The sequence below is a fragment of the Colius striatus genome, chromosome 7 (genome assembly GCF_028858725.1).
Source record: "Colius striatus isolate bColStr4 chromosome 7, bColStr4.1.hap1, whole genome shotgun sequence".
In the NCBI taxonomy this organism is placed as follows: Eukaryota; Metazoa; Chordata; class Aves; order Coliiformes; family Coliidae; genus Colius; species Colius striatus.
The window spans coordinates 7,900,631-7,922,512 of record NC_084765.1 but is presented as its reverse complement, the minus strand read 5'-3'; the positions used below and the strand labels follow the sequence as shown (position 1 = coordinate 7,922,512).

The 21,882-nt window shown below is 34.4% G+C and overlaps 1 protein-coding gene across 1 annotated transcript in view; it reads left to right on the top strand.

The window, feature by feature from the left end:
• The window catches only part of CCDC73 (coiled-coil domain containing 73), a 70,086-nt gene that overhangs the window by 21,401 nt on the left and 26,803 nt on the right, over nt 1-21,882 (top strand). The window contains exons 4-10 of the mRNA XM_061999633.1: nt 6,137-6,208; nt 9,158-9,229; nt 9,991-10,026; nt 11,295-11,369; nt 13,376-13,414; nt 19,860-19,995; nt 21,746-21,825. Coding sequence (XP_061855617.1) covers nt 6,137-6,208; nt 9,158-9,229; nt 9,991-10,026; nt 11,295-11,369; nt 13,376-13,414; nt 19,860-19,995; nt 21,746-21,825 — 510 coding nt within the window. The remainder of the gene's footprint in view (nt 1-6,136; nt 6,209-9,157; nt 9,230-9,990; nt 10,027-11,294; nt 11,370-13,375; nt 13,415-19,859; nt 19,996-21,745; nt 21,826-21,882) is intronic.

Genomic DNA, 21,882 nt, shown 5'->3' with positions numbered 1-21,882 from the left:
CACCATGTTTTATTAAAGAACATCAGAGTTGCAAACAACATGGAGTTTACCCATGAAAGTATTTTCTGTGTTAAATATTTTATTATAGGATTCTTTAAATATTTCCTTCTAGAATCCTGGAACACCACATCCACTCCCACCCCCCAGATTTTTAAAATTGGGTCCATATTGACTTGTTGCTATTGATAGTTATCCTACTGTTTACTGACAAGCACAATATAAAACTTTTCCTTTACTCAAGCCAAAGGAGTATGTTGTCATAGCAGGTAGTATTAGAACTGGCAACCAGAAGCAAGAATGTCTGATTTGCCAAGGAATTTCCTACCTGTCCTGACAGCACAGGAATGTGGCATCTCAACACTTCTGGAATCCCTTCCATGTTGTGGATAGGAATATTCTTTAAAAACAAGTTGGCCCTACCATTCTGCCATTATTGACCTTAGCCTCCTTCCCTGCCCTTAAAGCTTTTTCCCCCTCTTTCTTTTCCCTGTTTTTCCTAGCATCTGTCCCTTTCTGTCTTCTGTCTTTTTTGATATTAATTAGACCATCTTTTTGTGCTTACCCACTTTCATGCAGGTGCCCAGTGAGCAGTCATTGAGAAAGCAGATAAGTAAATACCCTTGTAATTTCTAAAAGCGACAAATTCGGACTCATGTTTGTTGTCATGGTGCTGACATTATGACTCTGAACAGCTCACCTTGTGGTTTTTTTTCTGATTGCTGTTCTCAGAAACTGTAGCTCACCCTAGTGCTGCAGGAGCTGTACATACTCTTCGTTTCGTATAGATTTGAACAAGTTTATCTCAATTCCTCTTAGTTTGCCTTTGCTACGGCTTTGGGTTCTCTAATCCAGATTCTTCAGCACAGTGAACTATTTCCCTGTTTTCTTAGAGGAAGGACATTAAGTATCTTTACTCACCCTTAAGTACTTTCTCCCATTCCTAAAATGTACTTCTGCTTTCTGGCAACTCTCAAGGGGTTTGCATTGCACAGCATAGCACTGTATAGCACTGTTCCAGAATGGAAGGGTTGTACATAACTGTGCAGAGCTAACTCATCTATTAGTAGTGTTTCCCTGATAAAATGGGCAAGTGGAGTTCAGTATTGAGATGACAATTGAAAGCTGAGTATAAGGTTACTATTTGGAAATGTCATTTGAGTCCAAAAGGCAAACTGCTTTCTGAGATATTAAGTGAAGGAAGTTGTTGAAACTTTTTTGTGTGTTACCTAGAAGTCAGCAATCAGGACACTAATAGCACAGTATGTAGAGAAACAGAACAAAAAATCCTAAGAGATTTATGGCTAGATTTTTTGCATAAGTGTAAATTTTAGAGTACTTTTTAGCAAAGTGATGGAGACAAGGAAAGCTGAATATTTTAAAAAGAAAAAATATGTAAGCATGTGGATATAAAAGAATAAACAGTAATAAAGTTTATGGATCTTATGGCTGTGACATACACAATGTTGTTATTCAGTAAGTGTGTTAGCTTATTACTTCTGTGTTAACACATAATATGGCTTTTGATTAGAAACTGATTATTTGAACCTGGAAGAAGAGCATTTTAAGTATCAATGCAAACATTTAAATTAATAGATTTTGATGGAATTTATTTAAGTACAGAGCAATTGCAGGCTATGCAATGGAATCAAGGACAGAGCAACAAAGGATTTCCAAAGGAAAAAAAGGTGGTTGGTATACATTTCTGTTTCTTTGCTTCTGGAAAAGGAACTTTTAAAGTATAAATTCTGATTATGTGGTTACTAAAAGTTTTGTTTAATTGTGGTAACTATTAAGATCCAAAAATGTTATATCGGGAACTAAAGTTAGAATAAAGCTGTTATTTTCACTGCATTTAACATTTATCCTGGGAACAGAACATCAGAAGAATATCCATGTGGTCAACTAAAAGTTGTACTGGACTGTTTAGTTCATAAAGGGTATTCTAATGATGGTATGAAAGAATCAGAAACTGTAGTTTCTGTGAGTACTGTTTGATTGACCTGCCTGAGGAATTGGATGTGCAATTTTGTAGGAGGTATATTATGAGTTTGAAAAAGATAATAAAAGTACCTAGCAGCAGTTTTGTCTGCTTGGACATGAGCCAGCTGTACTCTCTTCCTAAATCTGTTCAGGGTCAAGAATCAAGGGGGCTTGACCAATGAACAGCCCATCTTGTAAAACTACAGCCTGAAGCAAACACTTTAAAGAAGGCTTGACACTTTCTAAAGGTTATAACGAGTAAATAAACCATCAAATTACTTCTCTTTTATTGTTATGGTAGTCTTTTTTATAAAAACACTTAAATCCATGTAGTCCTAAGGCATATAATAAAAAATGAACACTTTTAAGGTTTTGTGTTTGTTGGTACCTCATCAAAGTTATATACAATATTATTCTTCTAAGTATAACAAAAATGTTTTTGTCTTATAAAACATGTGGTGGAACTTAAAAAAAACCCACTCCACACAAGTTTTTAAAGCTTTCAATTCAAAATGGACGAACTATAAATATCCTTTGATAGAAGTAATGATGGATAAGGCTTGTAATTGTTAGCAATTTCACATGAGAACATTTTTATCGTGTAATTGTCATTCTCAGTTTAAGTATTTATGGTGCTTATTTTTTTTCAGCATTAGTTACATATATACACATTTTTGATAGCTTCCAGATTTTCCTTTATAATTTGGGAGCGAGTTGGAGGAGTGTTCTTCACTTAGAGCTTGGGATCTTGTCTTCTTTAGTATCTCAAGTAAAGGGCTCCCTTAAAATGGAATTTAATACTGTTTTTAAGCTTGTGTTATTTTGTTGATTTAGTTAAATGTAAAGTGTTTGATATGGATGTGGGAGTTAACAATTATGAATGTCTTTAAAATTTAACTTGTTTTTTAGAACAGCTGTAATATCTAAAACTAAGTATCTGCACAAAAATGAGTTTCTGTGAAAATTTTCAGTGTTCTCCTTAGGTTTTAAAATACGTGCACATTTTAATTGAAATGTGTATATATTAAAGTAGAGGTAGTCTGCCAGTTCCATTATTTATATAAAATTCCATCTTTTTTTATATACACCAATGCTTGGATTCATTTAGGTAGCAGTTGTGTTTCAGTAAATCCAGTCTATTTGAATTGAAGATTTCTTTGTCAAGAATTTCTGACACTAGTATCTGCTACATTGCTCCCTTGTAAAATACTGCGTTGTTTTCTCTGTATTTTGTGGTAAGTTTAATATGGATATATACTTGTTGGTCTCTAACTACCATTGAATTAGTGATACATTTGCCTTAGTGAGGTCAGAATCACAATGCATATGTTAAGCTTTTTGTATCTCTTCCTATTTTACCTTCATAGCTGTATTTCTTTTTTGATGCTGGTTCTAGTTTGAAGTTTGTCTTCTAAATGCTCTGAACTTGAGCTTTTGGCTTAGAACAAATACATCAAACTAGATGAGTTTACAAAGAAAAGGAGAGACAGTTATATGCCTAGAAGGTGAAGAAATGCAGTAATAACTGCAATTAGTTTCCATATTTTCAAAATTAGCAAGCATTTTATTAGAAAGCAGGCACTTCAGATATTCTGGGGGCAGTTTTACTGTCCATTATGTTGATCTAAGTCCATGCCACATCTCCTGTGGCAACATGTTATTGTTGCTTCTTTTCCACTGGTACAAATTCTTGGGTTCCCAAGGTCTCATCTATGGGTTAACAGGTCACCTCCTTCTCCCTACTTGTGCACTGAATCAAAATTTTGATTTTGTCTCTGAAATACTCTACTGTCAATGCCTACACAGGGGAGTGTTAGAAGTATGTAGTCAGCAGTTAGGGAAAAATATGACTTCTTTTACTTAAAAACACGACATCAAGAAAGGAATAATTTTGAGGCCTGCTTTAATTTTTTTATTAGAGATTTGTAAGTGACACTCTTTTGAGTTCTTACTGTTTCCCTGAACATCCTAGCCACTTTTGCAGTAGTCTAGGCTGTTGAGGTGTGAGTTTTCTCAGCCTTTTCTGGTGGGGTTACAACCTTGGTGGCTAAGTCAGGAGCAATATAGACATCATCCATCTGGATTTGTGGGGAGTATTTGACACTGTCTGGCATGACATCCTTGTCTCTAAACTGGAGAGAGGGCCAAGCATTGGAACATGTTGCCCAGAGAGGTTGTGGATGCCCTGTCCCTGGAAGTGTTCAAGGTCAGGTTGGATGGGACTTAGAGCAACTCAGTAGTGTTTAATTTCCCCCTGATATGGGGAAGTTGAACTCAAAAAAGCATAAAGGTGTACATAATATATCAAAATACAGCACTTCAGAGAACACAGTTCCAGTATTGGAAGTATTCTTTTACCCTCACACAATCAGTTTGGCCTGTATTAGAGCGTGTCCAATGCAAGACCTCAATAAATGTTATTAGTGCACCAGTTAAAGAGAAGTAAATTTTAATGTGGTCACTTTTTCAAGGTAATCATCAATGTGCAGAGACAGGGCAAGAAATGGTCCTTCTGAAGCTCAAAGCAGCAAACTAGTGTAGCTCTCTAGGTCTTTAAAGAATATTCATTGTTAGCTGTATGCAATTACACAACAGCAGTTTAATTGCTTATGATATGCATCAAAAGCTTAAATAGTTCTTGCAAGAAGTCATGGCTGATAGGGGAACTTGTTCTTCCTTTTTTTTAACATTGGATTACTAAAGGAAGGCCAGTGCTCATAAAGGTTTGACTCAAAAAGGAAGTTCCAGTTGATTCCAGTTAGGAAAATTTGACTTTAATACCAAATATTTCAGGAAAATTCCTGTACATTTTTAGCAACTGTAATTATCAGCAATTAAGTCTCATTATCACACTAGCAGTTTGATTCTTTACTATGTGCTTCTGTAAGAACATGAGATGTGACATACCTTCCTTTTACTAGTACGTCTTCTGGATTCTGAAGGAAACTTCAGACTTCAGTAGTGTTCTTCCCACTTTCTGATAGCTCATCAAAAATATGTGTTGATTATCCATGACTCCTGTTTAACCTCTTGCTTTCATCTGGTAAGTCAGGAGGCTTTTTGGCACAGAAGGGTATGATAAATATTTATTTATTTTTCTGTAATAACAGAGGTAGTTACTGAAACAAACAGTTCAGTTGTTCTGAGAGGTGTCAAGAAGAATAAAGATTCAAGTGCTTTGAGTTCAATAATTAAGATGTCTCAAAGGTCATTAACCATGATTGTCTGTGTCATAGAATCATTAAGGTTGGAAAAGACCTTTAAGATCATCAAGTCCAACCACTAGCCTAACACTGCCAGGCCCATCACTAAATTAAACCTTATCCCTCAACAACTCATCTATGCATCTTTTGAATATCTCCAGGGATGTGACTCCAGCACCTCCCTGGGCAGCCTGTTCCAATGCTTGATAACCCTCTTGTTGAAAAAGTTCTTCCTAATGTCTAATCTAGACCTCCCCTGGCGCAACTTGAACCCATTTCCTCATGTCCTATCATTCATTACTGGAGAGAAGAAACTGACCCTCACCTGACTACAACTCCCCTTCAGGTAGTTGTGAAAACTGATCATATCTCCTCTCAGCCTCCTCTTCTCTAGGCTAAACATTGCCAGCTCCCTCAACCACTCCTCATAAGACTTATTCTCCAGACCCTTCACCAGCATTGTTGACTGTGTCTGAACACACTTCAGTGCCTCAGTGTCATTTGCTAACTGTTCATTCATGAAACACTTGCTGCACCTCGTTGAATTTCGCTTCATGTCAATATTTTGACTCAATTTATTAGAACATTTAGTCATTTTTCAAGTGTGAAGTCAAGTCTGGTTTATTCCTTTTGAGTTTGATTTTGTTGTAAGATGCAGAATAGAATATGTATGAAGAGGGAACTGTTCCTGCTAATGTAGAAAGCTAAAATCCTAGCTCCTAATTCTGCTATGCATTTCCATATAAGTTATCTATTCTGAAAATTTTCTAACCAAAACAGCTGACTTCATCTGATATTTTAATGTAGCCAAAGAGCTTTTGTTTCCTTGTTTGTTGTGCAGTGTATAGGCATATATGGTTCTATATACTCGACTGTAAAGGAAGAGACAACTTATGTTGGTGTTTGTTTTGCAGGTACTGCCTTCTGTAAATTTGTTTGTTTTCTTTAACTAGGAAACAGAGATTAATTATGAAGATCAAATAAGTAAAATTGTTGTGGAGAAACAGGAACTTGAATGGCAGAAGGTAACTCTCATGGTTTTAATGTTTTAACTGCTGGGGTTTAATTTTTATGTAATAGCAATATAGATTGTGATTTGGTACAATTTCCCTTTTTAAGTCTATTGTAATTTTTCATAGTAGAGCATGATAGCCAATAGTCCAGTTATGAACTCCTGTAGCTTTTATATTATTTTGGATTGTACCTAACCTAGAAAACTGATTAACAAAAGGATACCATCATAAAATTTGGCATGGGTGTAAATCTTCAGTCAAAAGGGATGTAAATATTGAAGCAATAAGACACGTAACTTAACATGAGGCATGTTGACACATGACTGTGGGGGAAGCTACACGACAGCTTCTCTGTATTATGCTTGGCTTTGACAAGTGCAAGTACCAGTACAGTTGTACTGGTAAAACTTGACTTGCAATGTTTTGGAGGTGACAGTTTTTCCCAAAAAATATTTTAAACAGAAACTTACATTAGATATACCGTATGTGGTGGTTTGTCAGCTTTTAAACACTCAAAATGAAGTTTTTAGTAAAGTAAGTTGAACATTCTTCTTAGGATTAGGGCTCCTGAGGTTATGCTTTCATAGGAAATCCATTCCCTCTCTAATACAATCAAACCTATGACCCCTGTCACTAGGTCACAAGATAAAAGGCTTTACTCTGCATATTTTACGATCACAGAAAAACAATAATTTTAGCTCTATCCTTGATCTTGGGATATTTAACATCTTAGTAGTAAAGGAAGAGTATTTTATCTTGGAGTTCATCCTAACCATCTTAAATTAATAATCCTAACTATGTGCTTTCTTTTCCCCTGAAAGATATATATGTACACAAGGAAACAGGAAATATTTGATATCTGTAAAAGCAATAATACTTTCAGTTTGTAACCTTTCTTTGCTTTTCATAACCTAGCGTTATAGTTCTTAATAATCTAGGTTCAAAAGAGATTATTTCCATTCACTCTGAGACCTTAACAGCAGTTTAATTTACTGTTAATAAAAAGATGGGACATACAGGCAGCTAGGTAAACTCTTCTTTTCCCCTCACTTTGCATTTAACACTGAGAAACAGCAAACCTGATGTAAACAAGGAGCTGTAGATTTTAGAAACATCATTTGGGCACATATATAGAGCTCTGGAACTTCAAAGGAACAAGCTACTATGAATTTCCAATGCTGGAGATTCCAGTAAGATAAAAATGCTAAGTATGACATTTAAATTGAATTTGTGACCTGCTGGTTTCTGAATGCAGAATCATACTGACCTCAAGAGTAGTTCAGTAAGCAAGACAGCTTGCCCTGCCTTATCAAAGCTTCTATTAGACTTGTTTTTTTCTTTCAGAGATATCACTTTCAGTCAACATTTCTACTATTTGATATAGATTTTATTTTACCTTAAATTTAGCAAACCGGTTTAAAATAAAGACGTGACTTGAGCTCAGTTTCAGATTTAATATCACATTTTCAAATAAATCTTTTTCTACATTGTATTAATACTGTTGGTGCTCTTTGAAAAGCAGTAGGGAAAACAGAATAACTGAGAAATAACTGAGAAAATATGCTGTTAAATCTAATGAGTATACTCATTATACTTACTACAATATCAGTGACTTGCGATCACTGCAGTATTGTTACTGGTTCTCTAGTGTAATTGCTGTGCCCTTTGCCCACCAGAGAACTTGTGTCTTTGAACACAGTTCTAAGAGACAGCTTGAGGAAAACATCCCTCAAGACTTTTGTTTTCACGTTTTTCAGTATACCTTCATGTAGGAAGTATTGTTTTTTAGATGCAAATCAAAACTTTCTTTACCCATCTTAAAAAGAGCTAATAAGTATGTAAATGAATATAAAACACCTTACCTCCACAGATTCTTGTGTTTTATCAAAAGGCAACAGCTCTCACTCGTGGAACTTGAAAACAACACTCATTTGCTGCAGAAAGTACAATTTTGGAATCAGCTTTATCTGAAAAACTTGATTTCTTAGCTAGGGCAGGAGAGGAAATCTGACTTCTCGTTTGAAACAAATGATCAATTTATTTTCTCCAGTAATTCTTTTTAATAGTCTCAATTTATATTTATTTTTTGTGCAGTTGTTACTTAATCATTTCCTACTTCACATTGATATTTCTTAGCTGAACACTCATCTGTATTTTGAGATAACTGTTCAAAGACAGAGCCCCTTGATTACCTTTATCTAGTATTTTTTAGTCTCTAGAGCTTAAAACAATCTGATCTTACAAACATATCTTCTACATTACTTTGCCCTAATAAGGGGTGTGAGGAGTGCCCTGTTGTGTATAGGAACACAGTGCTTAAAGGTATTAAAGATTTCCAGCTTGCAGAGTGTATTTTAGTCTGTGAGATTATGATATGAAATAAGAACAAAATAAAAGTAAAAGTACATCTTTAACCCATTTTCTTGTTTTTACAGATGAGAGAAAAATCAGGCAAAAAGATGATAAAAATCTTAGACTATCACCTCATGCTTAGTGTTTTCAGCACACCTTCAGCTCTTTCTTGTAGTTTAATGACTAAAGTTAACTAAAAACAACAGATTATTATTTTTAGAGGGATTATATTTTTTAATTAAAAATTCTATTATAACCACCTGGAACTGTGTCAAGATGCTGTCTTAAGATGGCAGTGAGTGTTAGATCACTTCTACAAGTTGATAGCATGGGTAAGAGTTGCTTATAGAAGTCCTAGCAATCACAGATCTGAATTCTAGAGGTAAGAGTTTTTACCTGTTATGAATTAGAGATACTACTACCAAGAATGTGATTATCAGTTAACAGAAGTCCATTTTTAGTCTTCAGGTTTTGTTTTTAATCAGTCGTGTCTTTCTAAAAGTATTTAATAAGGATTATTTTTTTTTTGTCTTGAAATACTGTATGTATGTGTTACATACAGTAACAGTATAATCTTTAACACACAGTATTGATTCTTTGTGTGAGCAGGAAACTCTACAGCATCAGATGGATACATTGAACCAACAAAACAAAGAAGCTTTGTCAGCTTTTAAAAAACAGGTAGCAAAATAAGGTCTTTTAGCTCTGCCAATGAGGTTTTACAATGTGATGGCATAATAGCAAGTTATCAGTTGGTATAAAAGTAATTTTTTGTTGTGTATAAAATGAGAAAATATACAGCTCAATGACATTAGATCTTTTTTTTCTCAGACCAAGTATAATGCCTCAATTCAATGTTTTTTTTCCAGTAAGCTCCTCTTCCTGGGATTTTTGACCTTTTCTTTTTTTTTACCCAAATATTCCTAGAGAAGATGATGCTTCTTTTAATCTGTTTCTTACTGTGTTGGGTTTTTGTTTTCCCCTCCTCTCTAAGATGCCAGGTCCTCTGCAAGGTTAGATTCATAAACGTGCTAAAAGTTCTGCTACATTATTGATTTTGTTCATCTTTTAAAAGTGTTTTTCAGCCTTTCAAATTAGAGTTGATTTTTTCCCTCCATAATATATAATCAACAACGAATGCTTGAAGAAAACAGTCACAGGAACTGAAACTGTTATGCATGGTGGTGAAGAATTTATCACTAGTGCTGCTTCACAATCCTGTCACACTCTAAAGAAATTGACAACCAATTAGGTTTTTTCTTTCTTGAAAAGATAATTTGTGATTGACTCTATAGTTACTATAGTTAAAGAAAAAAAACCACCAGGCAGTATACTATGCAGGGTAATATAACTATATTGTTTTGTCAAGTTGCAAAATAAAGTTAATCCCATGTACTATATTGATCTATTCTTTCTTTTTTTTTGTGCCACTGACAATCAAGTTACAGGCAAAGATATTTGCCATAGAAGAAGAAAAGGTACTCTATTACAGTTATTTGTTGTTTGCCATCCAGTGAAACACATAAGCAAATGATAATGCCATATAACTTACCAAACATATTCTAGACATAAACTAAGTGTATTACAGTTAAATTATTATTCTTGCTACTACCTTTGCAGAGGAAATTTCTTTATAACAATTGTTACTTTGGGGTTTTTTTTATAGCCTATGGGACTTCATTTACTTGCAAAATGTCACTTCAAAATCTGTTTATACTAAAAATCAGTTGGGGAAAAAGTGTTCTTCGATAGTTCTATACTGAAGCTATACAAAATTTATTTTATTTTGGGAGTGATGAATTGTCATAAGCTTTTTCCATGTACTGGTAAAACGTATCAATTCTAACTAGTTTAGTAAAACCAAATTTTAATAGGACTTTTACTGATTTGCCTGAGCTGATTTCCTGAGGAACTTGACCTAAACTGAAATAAGACATACATAAGCCTGAATGGATGGGATTTCTCTTAAGTACATGAGCTTTTATACAAAGCTGAGTGCCTGCTTCCCCTGCTGAATAAAGGATTTGCATTTGGTACTTGAAGCCTGTTTCAAAAAGTGAAGTCAATGAACATTTGCATGTGAACTCTATTTGTTTCACTTCATTTTTTGCTGCAATTTGCATGATATGTACTTTTATTCATCAAGGGGATTTCAGGAAGTTGCAGAGCCAGCACATTTGATAAACAGCTAGAACAGGCAGGGGTGGCTGAATGGATATGTTCATTTTAGTTGATTTAATTCCACTGAAATTCTCTGTCTTTATTCACATGCATAAGTGTGTGTGTGTGTGAGAAATTCTCTGACTTTTCTCACATGCATAAGTGTGTGTGTGTGTATGTGGTGTGTGTGTGTCTGTGTGTCTCTGTGTCTGTTTGTGTAATTGCTAATAAGAAAAAAGATTTACCTGATAACTTTCTTTGTTATTTAGTATCTCTGTTCTAAACAAAAGAAACATATTAATTCTGCCTTTGTCAGATTTTTCTCTCCTAGAAGAGAAAATTTTAAAACTTAGTGACTAGTCATAAGTAGTGAAAATATACTATCATGTTTTACTTTTCTTTTTATAGCAGTATATGTATTTTAGTTTTATTTAATATTATTTGGCTGCTTTTTCACCTGTGTTCACCAATGATTTGCTCTGTTCTAATGGAGTAATGCATTCTTTTTTAACATTCTTGTTGATAAATTCATGTTGTAAATGCATTTATTATACTCAAATACTGAAATACACCTTTTGTTTGAAAGGGAAGATATCAGCTTGCTGTAGAAACAAAGGGAAAAGAAATTGATGGGCTGAAAGAAACATTAAAAGCATTACAGGTAATGCTTTTTTTTAAAAACTTTCCTTGGTATGCAAGTGGTTTGGTTTTAGTTTTTTTCACCAATAAGAAAATAGTTGTTTTTAAGAGCATCTTTAAGACCTTCTCATATAATCTTTCTAGTACATGTACACCTCAATGCTGATTTTTTTTCCTAGTCTTTTGTGTCAAGATGACTTTAAAATAGTCTTCCAGGTGAAGTTCTTTTCTTTCAGAAGAACTACAAACTCAATAAGAGTCTAAATAGTGTATGAAATGTGCTTTATTTTCATTTCATAGTCTTCCTCTTTCTGTTCTTGTCCTCTTACTTCTTACTTATCTGGAAACTCTGGTTTTGCACTCCTGAACAGAAGAAGGTATTCACACCATGCCTCCAACTAGTAGTGTGCTACCTGTGCTTTTTACTATTTTCCTTTGTTTGATTAGTTTTCACTCCTAGTCTAATTTTCACTCTAATTTACCACTTAATCCACGGCTTTCCCATACCTGTCAGTAAAGTGCCTCTCAGTGTTATTTCTGTATTGTATTTTATTTATATTGTTACATGATGTTGGAGCAGTTGTAGCTGTCATCCATACTTACTTGAAATAGAAGAAGACATAGAAACTTAGCTAATATTTGGGGTTTTTTGAAGACCAGGGTAGATATGTCGAAAATGTATTAAAAGAATGGAATTTAACACAGAAGTAGCATTGTAATGCCTTGCCAGATCTCACGCATTTTCAGGAGCTCGTTATTTTTCTACCCAAAACTGAGTGGGATAATAATTAATTCTACTGCAAACAAGATGTTTATAATGGATTGTTACCCATACTTTTGCAATGTATTTTGTTCTTATTAACATTCTCTTATAATGGGATGCATTTACTTGGTATCAGACTGTTTATTATTTAGTTAACACTGAAGGTATTATAGGAGCAAAGGAGATTTTTCCCATGGCTGGCATTCTGTGCAGTGGCTATAGGAGTTTTGGTGCCTTGTTCAAATGTTGGCCTAACACAGATGATACAGAATATTCCTCCATGGTCTGCTGAACACAATATGCGGGAAGCAAGGGTAACGTAAGATTCCACTGGCCTTTCTCGTGTAAGATAAAACAAATTTCAAAAAACAAAGCTTAACATTAATTGTTTGATGTTCAAGGATCAAACCTTTATGTAACAGTATAATACAGATCTAGGAAATTCTGCTGTGGTTGGAGAAAGCAGGAGGTCACAATGAACCCATGGACTCAGAAAAAATGGTTTGCAAATCAGCTCAAAATAATAGTGAGGAATTTCTAATTCAGTTCTGTAGCCCTCTCTATCCAGAGAGTCAGAATTCTGTCTTAAAATTATTGTTCCCTAGGCTTAGTTTTTGTCTATAAATTATATTTTCTGTGTAAAGTTTACACACACTGCATTCTTTGACACTTCTCTCTATTTTTTTTCTAGACATTGTCAATGTTCTAGAAGGTAGAAACTAAAGCTCTTGCAATCTGAAGTATTATGAATAAAAATTCTCTGATGTCAATGGTGTGAGAATGCTAGTATTAATGACTTCAAATGTCAGTCTTATTAAAGTGTGCAAGATTAATACAATATGTCTTTATATGCTACCATTCAGAGTATCTACCTAGATTTATTTTTTTCCAACAGGAAACACACTTGTATTTCTCTAGGACTTGAGGGAGTACTTTAATTTCTATCTCTGTTTTCTTGTCTGTTTATATTTACAAACAGTGGTTCACGTACACATTACTTGTGTGATACACGTTAGAAAACATGAGAGTTTGTGCATTTTTCAAGCCTTCTGTAATAACAAATCAGTATAAAGTGTTTTTAAGTAATTTAAATATTGACGTGAAATGGTGTAAAGTGAAAATAATAATAAAAAATAGTGTAATCATTAATTCAAAACCATTATTACTGTATTGGATTGACAATAAATGCAATTAAATCTTAAGTATGAGAATACTTAAATATCCGGGTTGCTGTCAAAAAAATTAATACCTCTCTGATTTTACAGGTTTCAAAATACACTTTACAGAAGAAATTGAATGAAATGGTAAGAAGTAAAAAAATAAGGAATAGCTCTTATGAAAACAAAATGTCTGTTTAGAGTATAATGCAAATACTAACAAATTCTAATACTTAAATGGTGTGTGATAATTATTACAAATAACCAAAAGACGTGATATTGGCTTTGAGTGTCAAAAGCTTTCAAATACAATGTTTTTAGGTGTGATAGCTGCTATTTAGCATGTGTATTTTTTTCATCCTTAATTAAAGTATAGTTGGTACGTTTGTTGTCTTTATTAAAGGGAAGATTTTCTTTAATATTAATTTGAATAATGTAATTATATTACCCTTATACTTACAGGATCTAGCATATTCATCTCAAAGAAGCAAGAGTTCTTTTATCAGTTTGTCGTAAAAACAAAACTATGTTTTTCCTCTTACCCTTTTTCACTCCTCTTCAGAATTACTTCAGGGGAACATTGGTTCCCTTGATCAGTTTAGATTTCATCCAATCCACTTTACTCCCTTTGACACAGGGAATAAATTTATATAGAGAGACAGCATAGTTGCTCTGAACCCTGTTGTCTGTTTTAGGAAGTGAAAGAATGAGCTACAGAATCATTGCTAAGCTTGATTGAATAAATGCTGTGAAAATTCTGCTGCTGCTCAACTGGAAAGAATAAAGATAATATTGTCAGACCATTACAAACTGTGATTTTAATTAAGAAGCTCAAAAAACTAGGGTCCAGTTTAGCTTTAAGTACCATGACATTTGTACTGAAAGTCATCTTCAACGCTACAGTGGTTTTACACAAAATATGGTGAAATTGAATAATGTGCCCTCTGACCTGGGTGTTAAGGCTACAAGTTAAAGATCAAAGGCAACATAAAATGTGTTTTGTCTTACTTCACTTTTAACTTGTGTTTATTCTTAAAATATGTCTGATCTAAAAATATGTTTAAAATACACAAAATTATTGAACTTATATTTAGGTCATTTCACATATTACTTTTCTTTCATAACTTGGAAGCTCAGTCTTCCATATGAATGAGAATATTTAAATCACAAGAGCATTCTGTAAGCTAGAAATGCCTCTGTGCTTCTTAAATAAATCTCTTCCTTTCTTTTGTTTCTAAACTTTTTGGTAATTGATGATTTGAAAATTTTGACATCATTGTTGTACTGTGACTTTGATACTGAATATGGTTATTAAAAATGTTATTAGCTGGAGGACAAGACACTAGAAATCCTTTTTTGCAAGCATAACATATATGGCTTGGCCACATTTATAGAGGATGCTTTCGTATGAAATGATGAAAACAAACATAAGGCAAACAGAAGTGAATTCTTTCCTCCAACCTTACGCACTAGTGGGCTAATACAGTTTTAGGTCATGTAAAATCCTACCAACTTTACGCCCTGAGTCGTTGAACTGAAATAAATGGTATGTTCTAGGGAAGTAGTAGTAGCCCATGTCTTAGTTATCACAAATGGCAAAATGTTTAAAAGTAAAATGAATGAAACTCCAAACCATTCATTTATCTGAGACTCATTTCTATTTCAATTTTTAGTTTGTTAAAAGATTAATTAGATCATGCCTTGACTAGTGTTCTGAAAGTAAACAGATGTGGTATTTAGTTTATATCTGGCACCTTGGAAACCCTGCCAGTCAGTAAAAACCAGTAGCTTTTGTATGTGCTAGGAATTGAGCAAGCCTTACTGATTTAGCATTTTATTCTGATTTTGTTCCTTTAAATCCATTTTTTTAGTCTCGTGTATTCAGTATTAATATTTTAGTTCTTACAATAGACACTAGAATTTTGAAGTAGTGGAAGGGTTTTTTTAGTATTGAAAGACTATATAGAGACAAAGAAATAAAGGATTTGGGTTTTCTTCCATCTTTCCTTTGTTTCCACAATAAAGGTGCTGATTATTGTGTCACGTGGCACCTTACTTATGCCGTCGGAAGCCTAGAGAATGATTACCACAAAGCTACTTGATAGAATACGCGCAAGCATGGGTTCTGTATTGTGTTCTTTTTCTTGCTGCTGAAGTAACGAAATAACTAGAGGAAAAGGACATTAGTCAGGTTTTCATTTCCTCCTTTATTGGTTTTCTGGTAGGTGATACAATGTAGAACGCTAGAACTCTGGAGAGTAGCATCCATTCATGTGTTCTCCTGTTGCGTTGCCTGATCCTAGGCATATCAGAGTAGTATTTAGAGATTTTTTTTGTGCATGTTCTGCAGTACCTAAATCTTAAAGATATATCATATTGCTAAAATATGAAAAAACAAGAATGAGATTATGGCTAGTGTTGGCTGGTTTAGAGACCAAATCTTGTGTGCAGTTCAGAAGAGCAAATTTGAAGTGCAAGATCTCTCTGTAATCAGTGGGGAGACATCACTGTCTACAAGACAGTTATTCAGTGCATCAGTATTAATGAATAAAGTAGATGGGGTGACAGCCTCTGTGAATGATTGGTAATTAGTCTAGTTTCACTTGCTGACTGTGTTTTTATTGGTAAGCTAAATGTTTGTGAGATCATTTAATGAAGCTGCAGTCAAGTGATATGAAATTGTCTAGGTTCATTAAACTCTACTGCTCTTCAAAAAAGAGGGAAGCTGCATCCAAATAAACCACATTTTTCCCAGCAGACAGTCTCTTGAATTGTGCCCAAGAATTGCTCACATGAGTGCTACTTGGCATAGGCCAAAATGTGTCAGGGATATTTTAACAACAGTTTCCTAAGAGCTTCCCTGCCACAGTTTAGTTTTCCAATACAGATGTAATTGCCAAAAGAACAAAAAGTTAATTCTTGTAAAATGTTAATAAGTGTAAATTTAAAAGTTGATTTGTTCTTTATCTAAGATAGCAATGTTATTTTTATTTACTTGCATCAATTTTTAGGAATTTGCCTGTAATTATACTATATTGTTTGTTTAAAAATACAGTGAGAAGGCTATGATGTAGTATAAATTAAAAATAATTACTGTTAAGTAGAAAAATGGTGTGAACCTACTGTGGAAAAATATCCTGTTTTGAAGACCTACAGTTGGTAACCCTTTGCATAATTTTCACATAATCTTGACTTAGGTCTCCGTGCCCTTACATCTCCTTTGTTTTTCTGACACTTTCACCTCCTGATTATCACCTTCTGCTTCACTGAGTAACTCTGACTGGTGACTCAATTTCCAGAACATCTTTGAGATATGAGCAATTCCCTCTTTGTCTTTCTCCAGTCACCTACCTGACCCTGAGCTATTTCTCTGGTCTAGTTCCACCAAGAAGTCATTGTGTCTCAACAAACCATATGGCCACAATCAGTTCCACTCCCCATCCCAGCTTATCTTTATTACTGGTGGAGGGCAGGGCAATAATTTCTGTTCTTGCAGTATCAGACGTTAGGAAGAAGAACCAAGATTCTATGGGTCTTCCTGCAGCTCTAGGGTCATACCCTCCCTATCCTGCAGTGTCTTCTGGTGTTTCTTGATTGTTTTCTGTAGTAGAGTGTTTTAGGACCTTTTCACTGTGAGCAGAAGAATCACAAGCTCATGCTTGTATTTCACTGTGCGCTAAGTCTGGAGAGCAGATTGCCATCGAAAATCATACTAGTCAAGTGGTAAGCTCTTAATAAAACTCTGGAGTATATAGCAGGCAGTTCCTTTTCTCACTGGAAAGAGCCCTGGGAAATAACAAAGCATATTTCTGCTTTTCTAGTGTGGAGGAGGGACTGACACTGTCTTGCTGACTCAAAGAGCTTGTGGCAAGAACTGAAGTTTTTTGCACTTTCTTTTATATTATTTTTTTTTTCAGTGTTCTCCCAGTTGATTTTTTGAATCTCAAATTAGCAATGCCTCTGTTCATTTATCTCTTACAATAAATACACTTGAATGACTACCAGGAAAAACAAATGTTATTTTTCCTTTTTATTTTCTTGTTAGAAAATCTACATCCTAGCATTAGTTAGGCACTATTCTTCAACAGTTTGCTTATGATTAGGAAAAAGAGAATGTATATTGAACATTCACAGCCTACATTCCTTGGAGTGATTCTGTAAGTAGTGCTGTTTCTTTACCAGTGCGTCCATTATGACTTTTTATTTGCTGTAGTGTGTTTAATTTCATACCTTATAAAACATGAGAAATTTGTATTGTATATCCTATCTTGGTGGCCTTGTATTGGTCATTTCTCTTCATTACTCTCAGCTTTTATTATTCTCTGATGCTTGGACATGTATTGCATTTGTTACTGTATGGAAATGGAGCCTTACAGAAGCCAAACAGACTGGGCCAAATTCATCTTTGTGTAACTTGAATTTACACACAGGAATTAATTTGGCCCAACTCATTTTAATTAGTGTTGCTCTGCTGTAGGTTAGAAATAGATTAGATGTCTAACTGAAATCTTTTCTGAGGACTTAATTTAATGCACTGTCTTCAGAGGAAAATTAACTTTAAAATTGACCAAATAATACCTAGAAAACTATTAACAAGAATACAGTGTAAAGAGAAAAGCAAAAAACTAAGTGTATATGAAGCAGAGGATAACAAATACATTTAAAAAAACCAGTGGCATGTGTCACTGAATATAGTTTTCTGTGAATATTTGTTTTCAATCACCCCTTCACAGAACAAGAGTGAAATTAAATAAATATATTTTACTTAATTACTTAATTAATTTTACTTAAATATATTTTACTTAATTACTGTGTGGAATTCTTTGGGATAAGATATTACTTAGGCCAAGATGCTAATAGAAGTAAAAATAAGTGTTTGATGGTGACAAACGTGATTAGAACCACCCTTCCCTACAGACACATAACCTTCAAATAGAAGTGTATTTCATTGTATTTCAAGATACAACTGCTAATTGACACTGAAGATTTAATAATTGCTCATTAAAAGATTACTTAAATCTTTCTGGGAAAGAAACTAACATTATTAGTTTCACAAATTAAATCAAAATCACTACTACTCTTTAGAAGTAGTTGTGTTTTTTAGCAAGTGTGTAGAAATTCTTTTATTTAGGTGTGTCAAATAGACACGCTTTCTCCTCATTGTTCTTGCATGAGGCTGTCGGACATCTTTGGAGATAGCTTCGTCTAACCCTGCTGAAAGCAGGATCAGTTAGAACCCGTTGCAGAGAGCCATGTCCTGTTGGGATTTTGTCTCCATAGATGAAGACTGTAGCATGTCTGTGCAACCTGTTCCAACATTTGACCACCCATACAGTAATTTTCCCCTCCTCAAGTTTAAGTGAAGTTTACTGTGTTTCACTTTGTGTCAATGGGCACAACTAAGAGGAATCTGGCTGTCTCTTCTGTAATTATACACATTGAAGAAATCTCACTGAGTGTCCTCCAAGCTGAACTATTACAGCCTCTCATGTCAGGTCTTCAGATCCCTTTATTGTCATAGTGGCTCTATTATTTGAACAATGTTGTGTTAGAAAAGAAATGCATTTTTGTTTTGCATTGCAAAACAACTTGAACAGTTTTCCTTGTTGATTAAAACCATGCTGGAAAGTGTTTAAGGCCATAAAAGGAAGACAGTACTTTTATTAGTACCTTTACAAAGAAGATTGAACACTATTTGCATAATAGATTATGTTGCAGGAGACAGTAAATGCCTATAGGCTTTTTTTCATGAGCCTTACACTAGCACTGTTGCCAAAGTTTAAGGAACCCTTACCTGCCTCCAGCCACTTACTGGTTTCTCTCCATGCACCTCTGTGAGGGTACTGCAATGATAGGTAGTGGGGGCTGTGATATAAGCTGTCTAGAATTTTTAAATGAATCCTATATTTTATTGCATTGCTGTGACCTGGATATGTGGTATGTTTGGTTTAATACTACAGTAGAGACAAATGAGCAGCCGGGACAATGAGGTGCAAACGTATAGTTACTGAAGCCACTGTATTGTTTTGAAACTGTGGCCAAAGACATAGGCAGGTACAGCCTCAGTCTGAACAGGAGAGGTAGGTGGGGATTCCATTAAACCGCATGGACATCCAACATCAAAGGAATGTGGCAATGCAGTACTGTACTGAGTGATACTACAGGAAGGCAAGTATAAACCTCAGGAAGCATTAGCATGTTAAGCTATGGTCACATAATGTCAGGCTAAGTAATGTATTTAACCCACATAACAAAGGAAAATCTGCATTTGGGATTTAAAAGCAGTTACTACAGTTCTGCTGGTAATTACATGAAAGTTTTCCTTAACAGAAGAGGCAACATATTAAAATATGTTAAAGTGCAGTTTTGATAACCTAACATGCAGGTGAATGTCTTTGGATTGAGGTGCTGTCTGGAAATGGGAACTAATCATTAGGTATGAAACCAACAACTCAGATATTCTGGGTAGGATTTTGTATTTATGCTGTTACGTTACGTTACGTTACGTTACGTTACGTTACGTTACGTTACGTTACGTTACGTTACGTTTGGAGAGTTGCTAGTTACTGTCCTTCCTTCATGTTTCTAACAGGATCAAAAATTACAGATGCACTTAACAGCAAAAGAGGAGCATCACAAGAAGCTGAATGAAGTTGAGAAGTGTTATGCTACTATTGCATGTCAGTTTGGAATCATAAAAGGTGTTCATGGGAAACTAGAGCACAGTGGTATGTATGTCTTAAATGTCCTTCAGCATTTGTCTTTCAGTGTTTTGACAATATTGATTGGGGACACCTGACACCTCAGGAAAAATAGCATCTACCCTGTGCCAAGCATCAAATGTAACAACGGACAACTACTGTATCTCAGTAGCTTCCTCAGGGTTTCTTTTTGTGATGAGGCTCTTCTGTTATGTCAGATGCAGAGAAGTCTTTTTGCAATTTCATGGAAAAACAACATTAACTCTCAGTATTTACACTATTTGAATAATATTTAAATGTTTTTTCTCATGTTTCTACTTATAGTTACCAGTAATTGCAAAATGAACCTCTAGAAAAGATTAAATATGTTGGCTTCTGTTCAAGATACCATTCTGTTTGCCAGTTTGACTCTCGTGTGTCTTTTGCTGCAGGGAGAATTCAGTTTGCATTGCAGTATAAAAGATGTACAATAGGCCTGTAGATAACCTGTAAATTCTGAGCAAGAAACTGCCATCAGTGAAAAAGTCAGGCCGAAAGTGTGCCAGCCATTTTTAATGCAAATTGTTTAAATTTATAAACCATTGTTCCTTATCTGCTGGATTAAAGCAATATGTAGAGAAATAAGAAAGTGGAAATGGATATGTTATACTGCTGTGTAGGGAAAATTCCACAATTCATAATAAATCTAAAACTTTATTGTCTAACCGATGTCCCACAGTTAGTATTTTAAAGCTGGAGAGTGAACACATGACTCTTGTTGAAATACAGAGTTTTACCAGTTTTTGCATGTTTGGTGGGTTTTTTCCCAACTTGGATCAGATAGTATTTGTTACATTCATAAGTAATTTCATTTGTTAAGCACACATTCTCATATAAAACTTCACAATTGCTTATTGTGTTATAAGACTGTTGTCCGTCACTCACCATGATGCTTACCAGCTTTAACAGAAAAGGAAAGGGCTTTTTGGATGTGATGGAGTTTCTAGAGTTCTTGTATTCAAGTTTTATGCCAGAAGCTGTTTGAGAAAATGAAAAAAAAATTAGGAGTGAATGAAGAGCAATCAGGAAATAGAAAAGCCTGAAGAGAGACCTCAGAGGATCTAAATACTAAGATTGAATAGAGGTCACTGAAAAAGTACAGGGATTAGTGAATATCCTCAGCTTTTCATTGTCAAAAATCAAGCAATTTCGCAGTGATATCTTGGCTTTTGTAAAGGCTAAGAGAAAATTCCCTTCCCTTTCAAAAGGGAGATAAGTTATTCTCAAAGAGTTTTCCTTTTTGGGATCCTCTGCTATTTATTGTCTTCCATGTCCTATATGCATATAACTCAGTACATCTGTTAATTATTTGAAGGTTCTGTGGTCCATTGTGTTCTGTGTTCCTCTAAAAATAATAAAGCTTATCAGAAAGTTACAAGCAAAGCCTTAGTTAAAAAACAAAACTAGAATTAAAAGTTCATGGAGAACTGATCCTAATAAAGTGTCATCAAATGACACAAACAATTAAATTACTTTTTTTTAAAAAAAACAAACCTATATATAGAAAAGTCTTCACTCATTTGAGGTACAGAACAACTGGTACCATGTGGTGTAACCCTCCAGTGTAGGATCACATTATACAGAAAAAGTAGTTGAGTCATATTTTCAATCTTAATCTTCTTTCCACAAAGATATTTCGATTAATTTATAAATTAAATGTACATACATTACAGTTATAAATCAAATATACCTTCAAATATGAATGTATTTATTAGCATGGTTTAACTTTTCTTTAAAGTACAGGAAGCAATACAGCTCAATAAGAAACTAACATCAGTGAATAAAAGACAAGAGACCAAAATAAGTAATCTGAAGGAAGTAAGTATATTACACACTTCTGAATGTATAAGTGAGATTCTATGGGACTTCTACAAG